The 10,063-nt window shown below is 37.1% G+C and overlaps 2 protein-coding genes across 2 annotated transcripts; both read left to right on the top strand.

Annotated features, from left to right (window-relative positions):
- The first annotated feature begins 382 nt into the window (after nucleotides 1-382).
- LOC112035669 (DEAD-box ATP-dependent RNA helicase 20) lies at nucleotides 383-5,377 on the top strand. Its single transcript, XM_024068497.2, has 10 exons — nucleotides 383-684; nucleotides 806-1,488; nucleotides 1,589-1,768; nucleotides 1,864-2,025; nucleotides 2,121-2,275; nucleotides 2,742-2,834; nucleotides 2,977-3,062; nucleotides 3,144-3,370; nucleotides 4,699-4,932; nucleotides 5,026-5,377. Exons 1-10 carry the CDS (start codon nucleotides 629-631, stop codon nucleotides 5,127-5,129), a joined length of 1,980 nt encoding a protein of 659 aa, XP_023924265.1. The 5' UTR covers nucleotides 383-628; the 3' UTR covers nucleotides 5,130-5,377.
- Nucleotides 5,378-7,355: 1,978 nt separating this feature from the next.
- Nucleotides 7,356-8,047, top strand: LOC112035672 (large ribosomal subunit protein uL15x). The gene has a single exon (XM_024068500.2). It carries the CDS (start codon nucleotides 7,443-7,445, stop codon nucleotides 7,881-7,883), a length of 441 nt encoding a protein of 146 aa, XP_023924268.1. The 5' UTR covers nucleotides 7,356-7,442; the 3' UTR covers nucleotides 7,884-8,047.
- Nucleotides 8,048-10,063: the final 2,016 nt, after the last annotated feature.

The following is a 10,063-nucleotide window of genomic DNA, read 5'->3' as shown; positions in this document are numbered from 1 at the left end:
TTCGGGTTTTGGAGAAGCAAACCCACCACTTGACCCGCCAACATCGGTTTTTGGAATTGAAAACCTACCATCGACTGACTGGAGCTTCAGTTCGGGCTGGAATTGGGTCAACGTCGGGCGATTTGGTCAGTTTTAGGCTTTAGTCGGGTTTGGACACCTCTACTTTCAAGTAAACCACTATTTTTTTTTTCCATCATTCATAGTTTACCGTGTACACAGTCGTAGCAAAAGTGGTGATACCTTTTAGAGCTTCAAATAGTAGTATTTGTGTATAAAAATTGATTAATGGGCCTCACTCATGAGAAGAGGGAAAAAAGCCCACAGTCCAGCCCAGTTCAACTCACTGCTAAAGAGTTTGGTATTGTGAATCTGTGACACGCACCGAATCAGATTCATTCCCCTATAGATATTTTCCCTCCCAACAAAATCAACAATCTCTCTCTCTCAAGTCTCAACTCTCCTATTTCCCCCAAAACTTCTCAATTCTCTCACGCAAACTGAGAAAAACTAAACCCTAATTTTTATTTCTACTTTCAACTTTTTCTTCTTCTTCTTCTTGTTTCCAAACCCTAGTTCCCTCTTTTTTCCGTCACCCACAGTAACACCAAAAGAAACCGTACTACCAAACATGAACCTATACGACCACCGCTACGCCGATCCGAATTCCTATCGCGAGCGTCGAAGGTAAGCTTTTTCACGCAGATCCCTTTTTATTTTTATTTTTAACGTTAGGTTGCAATCGGATCAAAAAGTTTGTGTGTTTTTGACGTTTGTGAGGGTAATTGTAGTTCTTTTCTATATGCAGTGATTTAATTGGTCCTCCAGCACCGGTGGCTCCGCCAGTTATTGGTGCTGCCGCTTCGAGCTATGGCCGTGGTGGACCTTTGCCATACGGAGGCGCTCCTCCTCCTCAGGTTTATGGTAGAGGAGGAGGAAGCAGTGGTGGGTCGGGTAGTTTTAATGGGTACCCGCCTTTTCAGCCGCCTGCTGGCCGATTTGATGTTGGCCGAAGTGGTGACGGTGGTAGAATTGGGAATGGGAATGTGGGGGATAGAAGAATTGGTAATGTAGGGCGTGGTGGTGGTGGTGGTGGGAGAGGGTTTGATTCGGGGAGTGGTGGTGGTGGTAGAGGTGGTATAAGTCGCAGTGGAGGAGATAGGGGTGGCCGAATTGGGGGTAGGGGTTATGGTGGTGGTCGTGGTGGGAGTAGTAGTTTTGGTGGTGGCGGGAGGGGATTCGATGGGCGTGGTGGTGGAAGAGGAGGTAGGCATGGTGGGGGGTCAAGAGGGGACTTGGACAACATTGCTTTGCCTAAGCAGGACTTTGGGAGTTTGGTCCCTTTTGAGAAGAATTTTTATGTTGAGACTCCTTCTGTGCGGGCAATGAGTGAGCATGAAGCTGTGGTTTATAGGGTGAGGCGGGAGATCACGGTGGAAGGGCATGATGTTCCGAAGCCAATTAGGATGTTTCACGAAGCTAATTTCCCCGGTATATGTTTTTACATAAGTGTAATTTAGCATTGGTTGTTGCTTTCGGTATTGAGTTTTTATGTTGTATCTTAGCTTATTGATGTAATTTGACATGTTAGATTACTGCCTTGATGCGATTGCAAAACTGGGTTTTGTTGAGCCAACACCAATTCAGGCTCAAGGATGGCCGATGGCTCTTAAGGGTAGGGATTTAATTGGAATTGCTGAGACTGGTTCTGGTAAGACTTTGGCATATCTGCTTCCGGCTTTGGTCCATGTCAAAGCGCAGCCTCGATTGGGTTGGTATTGTTTGCCTTTTTTGAAGTTTAGGTTGCCACTCTTTATAGCGCAGTTTATGCTTATGTTCAGTAATATTTTTGTTACATTCATTCAGTACAAGGTGAAGGTCCCATTGTATTGGTATTAGCACCTACTAGAGAATTAGCTGTCCAAATTCAAGAAGAAGCTCTAAAATTTGGGTCACGTGCTAATATTAGAATTACTTGCATATATGGTGGTGCTCCTAAAGGGCCTCAAATTCGCGACCTTAAAAGAGGTACTTGTGTTAATTTTCTTTGTGGTTTGTTTGGCTGTTCATAAATATGTGGATTTGGCTGATGAAAATAACAATATTATATTGCTATATGGCAGGTGTGGAGATTGTTATTGCTACACCTGGCCGACTGATAGATATGTTGGAAGCTCAACACACAAACTTGCGAAGAGTGACCTATCTTGTGTTAGATGAGGCTGATCGAATGTTGGACATGGGATTTGAGCCTCAGATAAGGAAAATTGTATCCCAGGTATGATACTTTCACAATGGAGTTATTTTGTGCAAGCCACTATCGATTGAAGGACAGACTTAGACACTGGGGCTGTTAGTACAATAGCACATAGCAGTATTTTGGATTTGTTCTTTACATAAGCTATCATTAGGTTGTTTTAGTCAATTGATTTATTCCCAATGTAGAATCATGAGCTTATAGATTGAGCTGCATTGGTAGCATGAGTGTAGTGAGTTTTTCTTTGGTGGAGATATGAACAAGCTTTTCGTGCCTTTATTGACATGAAAGGAATAAATATATTAGCAAATAGCAATCTTCTCCTGTGGTGAGAAGTTTTACTGGGCCTTTGTTGAAACATTCTGTTAGAACTATAATTAATGTACTTGAGCAAGACTTTGATCCAGATGAACTTCATCTCACCTTCGTTTATATCTTTCTGCTTTAAAGGTTGCTGCATTACTAAAATAGTGTTTCCTCATTACAGATCCGACCAGATAGACAGACATTGTATTGGAGTGCCACATGGCCAAGGGAGGTTGAAACTCTAGCAAGGCAGTTTTTACGCAATCCATATAAGGTTTATCTTCTAAAATGGATGTGTGTTCATACACATGCACATATTCTTGTAAATTGATGCTTAATTGCTTATCCTCTTTTGTGCTTTTTGGCTGAAAATTTTATGCTTACTTAGTGTACTTTTAATTGTTGTGACCTTTCAGGTTATTGTTGGATCATCAGATCTGAAAGCAAACCAGTCTATAATTCAAATTGTTGAAATTTTGACAGATATGGAGAAATATAATAGGTATATTATCATAACTGGTGTCAGTAAAAGACTGATGTTTTGTTATACTGATCTGACACACAGAATGTTATGTTTATGCAGGCTGATTAAACTCCTTAAAGAAATGATGGATGGGAGCCGAATTCTGATATTTATGGAGACAAAAAAAGGATGTGACCAAGTTACAAGGCAATTGAGAATGGATGGATGGCCAGCTTTATCCATCCATGGTGATAAAAACCAGGCCGAAAGGGACTGGGTCCTTGCTGAGTTTAAAAGTGGCAGAAGTCCTATAATGACTGCCACTGATGTTGCTGCACGGGGTCTTGGTAGGATCACTGCATGCTAGGAGTCTTAGGTTTTTCATCTAGGTCTTAAAAATTCCAAAGATAGGCGAGTCGGCCGGCTGCTGTCCAGTATCCTAAGAATATAATTTGTGGTTTGGGTGCGAAGGGAGGAGCTATGATTTGTCGTGACTGGGACTGCTCATTTTTTATTCACACGCATTATCTTTCTACTGCGTTAAGGGATTTATTATTCATGAGTTGGATGAAGGTGCAAGGTTTCTCGTCTTAATCATACTCCTAATCTTACACAGACACTAGGAGCATAGTTTCACTGTTATTGCTTGAATAACAGATGTTAAAATTTTTGGAGGTTTGTCAAGAGCCTTGTAGCTCAACTGGTTGATAGGTCCTCGTGTTTATAAATGAGGCATCTAGGGTTCAAATCCCTCTCCCCCAATTTTGAATTATCAAAATTTTTGGGAGAATTTTGTCAAGAGCCTTGTAGCTCAATTGGTTGGTAGCTCCTCGTTTTTATAAATGAGGCATCTAGGGTTCAAATCCCCCTTCCCCAATTTTTGAATTATCAAAATTTTTGGGGGAGGTTTGCCATTTATATTATTATAGCGAGATAGATATTTTATATTGACTAAAATATTGTTTACATCTTTAAAATTTGCATGAAGTTCATTTCCCTAAACTGTAAAAAGTTTTGTTTTTGTCCTTTTAAAGAGATTTTTCCGATAGTTTAGGGATTGAAAATAGGGACAAAAAAAGAACATTTTTTTCAAATAGTTTAGGTATGAAAAAACAAATCTTTTTATAGTTTTAGCACCAAAAGTGTAACGTTTTCAATAGTTTAGGAACAAAAAAAAGTACTCTGTAAAGCTTAGGGATGAAGTTCAAAAATCATGCAAACTTTTGGAACAAAAACAATATTTTAACCTATTATATTCATAGGATTGGAAAATCCCTCCCACCTCCACTCCTTTTTAAATTCATTAGGAAGTAGAGCTGCCTTTTATGTGGTTGGCTACTGACTTTTTGCTAGAAGTGTTGCTCCTATTATCAAGTGTCTAATTAACATAGTCAAGGTTATCGCTGCCCATCCACAGTTATGGAGCTGGTTGTTGTCGCAGTCCGGTTGACTCACACATGCTTATGCATTGATTGGATATGGAAGTGGTGGTGGTGAAGCTGCTCCTTATCCCTGCAAGGTTAAGGTGGGCACATTTATATGATGAATGTGTTATCTTAAATTTGATCTCTCAGATCTTAGGGGAGCAGGGATAAGGATATTTGCAGTATTCTCCGTGTTTAATATCTTGCTATTTGTTTCATTTTTAACTAAGCTCTTACTTCATTGGATGCAGATGTGAAGGACATCAAATGTGTGGTCAATTATGATTTTCCATCAAGCCTTGAAGATTATGTCCACAGGATTGGCCGAACTGGTCGGGCAGGAGCAAAGGGGACTGCGTTCACCTTTTTCACCCATGCAAATGCAAAGTATGCTAGGGATCTTATCAAGATCTTGCAAGAAGCTGGGCAGGTTGTGAGTCCTGCACTCTCTAGCATGGCTCGTTCAGCTGGTTCTGGTCTAGGAGGTAACCTAATGAAATTTTTGGGTAGTATCAGTGCTGTGTAAATCTGAGGTGTAAATTGGAAAGATAAAACATTTTATTTATTTTTGGGTGCAGGATCTGGGGGAAACTTTCGCTCCAGAGGACGAGGAGGGTTTGGCAATCGGTCTCAGATTTCAGGCTCTAATACTATTCCCCTTGGTGGAAGGAGACCTTGGTAGTGTGTTACTGCTGCTGCTGATAGCCGTAATGTAATTTGATATAAACTTAGGATAGTCTGTAGAGAATGATTTATGTCATGGTTGCAGCTAGCTCACTTTCACTTTTGGCATCTTTTACTGATTCATGCCAAAGAAAAAACAAAATTAGTCGTGTTGTATTTTTAAATTCTTGAGCAAAATTTATTGATGTTGTATTGTCTACCATTGAAATTCAGCCAAAAAAGAAGTATTACATAATTTGACTTCCAGCTGATACTATCTCTGATGCTTAGTCTATGATATGCCATAATAGTTGCTTTAAGCTGTGTAAAAAAAGCTGTGTTTTGTTCCACATTTTTGTTGTTGTTGTTGTTGTTGTTGTTGTTGTTGAGGAAATGGTCAAAGTGTGAAAGGATGGATTGCTACTAGCGAGTTTTTAATGGTTTGCAATATTGCTAATTTGTGAGACACATTTTGTAACATACTGACATGGAGATGAAGATAGAAGCTTAATAAATCATACTATTATGAATAAAGATGCAGAAGAAAATTTATGGAAAGACAGGAAGGCTCTGTCTAGGTCGACTGTTGGAGCTGCTGATGTAATTTGATCAATTTGCATGGGAGTAGAGGGCTATCGTATTTAATGGGGTCGTGTGAGCGCTTAATAATTGTCTTCTGGGCCAAAAATGATTACTCGACAAACCCCATTAGGTTTCACTCATTTTAGGTTTCACTCATTTTTATATTGAATTAATTGGGACAAAAAAAATGCAAAACTATAGGTTTACACTCTACTTAGAAAGAAGATTTTTGAAAATTAAATAAATAAATGACCAACACTTTATTTTCTTTTATTTATAACTAATTAAAGGTTGAAATTATTGTTGATGTGTGTGTTCTAGTGGCAAAAGTGTATTCCTATGCTATATGGTTTGGTTGGTAGGGTAGATTGTTATTTTGCCCTTATTTTGTAAAAAATCTAGCACAATGTTTTTGTTTTGAAACTATTTAAATCCGTGTCCTTGTTTTAGTACTCAATTTTTAAAAAATTGAGTTACAAGTGGAACTCGACTTTGCTACTTAATTTAAAAAAAAATAATTATAATAAGTGAAACTCAACTTTGCTAAAGTCGTGTTTCAATTAAAAATTTACATATAACTCGATTTTGAGAATATCGAGTTTTATACCAAACTTGATTTTGTTAAAATCAAGTTTCAAAAATAGAGACACGGACATAATTAGTTTCAAATAGAGACATATTGTTGTTATTTTTGTAAAATAAGGGCAAAAGCCCAATATCCCCTTGGTTGGTATCAAGTCCTAAGTTTGAATCCTTACAATTTATTTGTGAGGGGAAAGAAAAAGTAATGGAATTGATTCACAAAGGGATTTATTTTACCTTATTTGAAAGTTTAATAGAAAGGAATGAAATAAATACAAGGGAATATTTATTTCATTTTATTCCCTCCTAAATACTTTTTCTAAAAGTGAGATGAACACTCATTTTTTTAATAAAATAGAGATAAAATAGTTTATACAAATTATATATATATATATATATATATATATATATAGGTGAATGGTATAAAAGTGTAACTATAGGTTAACCGCATAAATTTACGTAAATTGGAGTTGTTTGGGGGGGGGGGGTAGTACCTGCAATCACTATTGGACGGTAACAAATTTAGCAATTTGCAGTTTCGCACCCATAGTTTATATGAACGTTAACTATAATATTTACATGTTATGCGATTGAACTTTAGAAGAAAAAATACCATAACCATCTTACATTACACAAAGACTTTCTTTCTTTTTTTATCCCTAATTTTTTTATTTATCCCTAACTACATTGCTTTGGACTCATCTCTCTCTCCTCACAAAAATATAATTTATACTATTAAAAAAAGGTAAAATTACATTTCAAACCTAATAATTTAAAGAGCTTAACAAACAAAAACCTAAAATTTGAAAAAAAAAAAAAAAAACCCTTAATTATCACACCGTTTCGCTTACCTACACAGAAATTTAATTTGTTATGTTATTTTTAAAACTTTAAGTTTAATTTGTTATACTCATACTCCTAAACTATAGGCTAAAAAATATATATTTTTAAATGAAAATAAAAAAATAAACGAAAAAAAGAAAAGGAAAAAAAAAAAGAGGGACCTTGATGTAATAAGCTTAGAAAAAAGGTCAAATATGTAAAAAAAAACACCTTAAGTCTCACCCTAGCATCTATAAAACCCTTCACAAACTCATTTCCTCACCTCCGCCGCAGCACGCAACATCACAAGTTCTCTCGAGTTCTAAGAAACCACAAACCACCCACCATGACGACCCGCTTCAAGAAGAACCGCAAGAAGAGAGGACACGTGAGCGCCGGACACGGCCGTATCGGGAAGCACAGGAAGCATCCGGGCGGTCGCGGAAACGCCGGAGGCATGCACCACCACCGTATCCTCTTCGACAAGTACCATCCCGGCTTCTTCGGCAAGGTGGGTATGAGGTATTTCCACAGACTCCGCAACAAGTTCCACTGCCCCATTGTTAACCTCGACAAGCTCTGGTCCCTCGTGCCTCAAGAAGCTAGAGACAAGGCTTCTAAGGATAGCGCTCCTTTGATCGATGTGACCCAGTTCGGGTACTTCAAGGTTCTTGGTAAAGGTGTTTTGCCTGAGAACCAGCCCGTTGTTGTGAAGGCTAAGCTTGTGTCTAAGATTGCCGAGAAGAAGATTAAGGAGGCTGGTGGGGCTGTTGTTCTCACTGCTTAGGTTTTTATTATTAATCGGTTTTTTTTTTTTTTTTGGAATTATTCTTGTTTTTGTCTTGTTGGATTTTAGATTTTTGTTGATTTGAGCGTTTTTTAGTTACTGTTGGATCTGATATTTTGGATATCTATTTTATGAGAAATGTTATAAGTTTCAATTTTACGTAATTTTTTTTGTTGTTGTTGATTTGGTTGTGTTGGATTGTTGTCTGTGAATTTTTTAGGTAGGAAATGTTTTAAAGATGGGATTTTTTTTGAGTAAGGTGGTTGCATTGTGATGTGTGAGAATAATGTTGTTTTTAATAGATTGTGTTGTGTTTTATGTGAGTTAAAAACTAGGCTTTGTCGTTGTTGTTGTTGTTGTTGTTATCACTAGATTGAGTGATGGGTCTAGAAAAGACTTCCAAGTTTTATGATTTATTGTTTGAATTTGATAGTTTGAACAAAATGTTGTGTAAAAAATAAGACTTTTATGAATATTTGGTTCAGGAGTGAGCTAATGAGTTCTAGTATAATTAGCATTATCTCCCCTTGTAAGAGGAAGGCAGAGGGTTTAGGGTTTGAGGCCTACTGGTGTGTGTATAATTCCTGAGCGGCGAAGGAATGAAAAAAAAAAAAAAGAAAAAAAAAAAGAGTATTAAGAGATATTGATTTCTTGGGTTGTCAATGTCATTGGCTTGACACTTATGAATATAGATTGAGCGTGTACTAATTTCTAGCAAATTCAGTGCTCTGACTGAATTTGCAGTATATCATTTGCGTGGTGAAATTACTTTGAGGTTGTCATAATTGTTCTAGATTGTAATTACTGTGCTGCGGTTTCAATTTAGGTCTAAGTATGAAACAATTCAATTAATGATACATGTTGAGTGCTTCTTGGCTGGTTAGTTTTGGAATTGACCGTTGTGTGACTCTTTCATTTTATATAGTATTTATTATTCAGATATAGGTGTCTGGTTGTATTTTGGCATAATGAAGTAGGCACTACTCTAGTCAAAATATTGTGGGAGATGACTTTTAAGCGCTGGTTATTATATCTCAGTGTTGCTTGCATAGTGTGAAATGCATAGCAATTTGGAGGTCTCTCTGCACCTTATTTAGTTGTGTGCGCTTCTCTACTGAACTGATACCACTTGAGCTTTTCTAAAATGATCACATTGTATCATTTAATTTGAGGTGGATGTGTCATCATCCAATGAATTTTTTCATTAGTTATGCTCGTGTGAGGCATAATAGGGATTTTGAGGTTTGTTGACTTGTTAGACATTAGAATTGTTAGTAATTGTTTCCTTTAGGAACCTAGCATGAATCTCTCACTTCTGAGCCATGTTGTGGTCAGAAGAAGGGAATAATTATTCTTTGATATTAATTGTCATAAGTCTTTAGGTCATGTTTATATAAGCATTGTTGAGGTTGCGCATATTTGATTGCAATCTACTGATTGCACAGTTTAAGTTGTGGTTTTGTGTTGTAAATGCATCATTAATTAATGATGTACAGGCTACTTTAATGAAATGCTATTTTGTCCTGAAAGCTTGTCCTACTGGTGATTTGGGGAAGTCAGAATACACACACACACACACACACACACACACACACACATATATATATATATATAAGACCGAATAAGTAGGTTATTGCATGTTTGTGTCTCAGTTTCTATCATCATAAACTCAATTGTGAGGGTATGACCTAGGGTCTCATCTCTCATACAATGATTTCAGGCAATTTAAAGAATTGAGAAGCCAGACATTTGGAATCAAATTTGTGGAAGTAGTTTTTATGGGTACAAATAAAGTAAAGTGGAGTTGGCTAAACATGCAGTTGGTACTTTTTTGTCAAACAACTGATCTGAGTTAAGCTTGTGTTAGTTTGATCAAAGAAACCAATTAACCTACCATAGAAGATGCAACTCTATTAGTGTAAAGTACTAGAGCTAGTGCTACCTTCTCTTTTTTTATAATTGTTATATTTGGAGTTCGAGACTTTAGAGGGAGAGTAGAGTGAGAGATTCCATAACCAACTTGAAACAGGCCAATTCAGTTATTTTGATATGACATACCTTCTCCTACTATTGCTTTTCTCAAAAAGAATTTCCCTTAAAATTGGGTTGGAGGAAAATTGAGTGTTGTTGCCTTGGTAATCACATGACCTGTCCAATGGTCATGTAACTTATTTCATATA

The sequence above is a fragment of the Quercus suber genome, unplaced genomic scaffold (assembly GCF_002906115.3).
Source record: "Quercus suber isolate HL8 unplaced genomic scaffold, Cork oak 2.0 scaffold_48, whole genome shotgun sequence".
NCBI lineage: Eukaryota > Viridiplantae > Streptophyta > Magnoliopsida > Fagales > Fagaceae > Quercus > Quercus suber.
Note: the sequence above shows the minus strand (reverse complement) of the source record. Positions and strands in the feature narration are given on the sequence as shown.

Excerpts from the sequence above, each read along its gene's own strand:
- LOC112035672 (XM_024068500.2), top strand. The coding sequence starts at position 7,443 with ATGACGACCCGCTTCAAGAAGAACCGCAAGAAGAGAGGACACGTGAGC.
- LOC112035669 (XM_024068497.2), top strand. The coding sequence starts at position 629 with ATGAACCTATACGACCACCGCTACGCCGATCCGAATTCCTATCGCGAG. Across the intron at positions 1,489-1,588 it reads TCACGAAGCTAATTTCCCCG|ATTACTGCCTTGATGCGATT; the intron begins GTATATGTTTTT and ends TTGACATGTTAG. Across the intron at positions 1,769-1,863 it reads CAAAGCGCAGCCTCGATTGG|TACAAGGTGAAGGTCCCATT; the intron begins GTTGGTATTGTT and ends ACATTCATTCAG.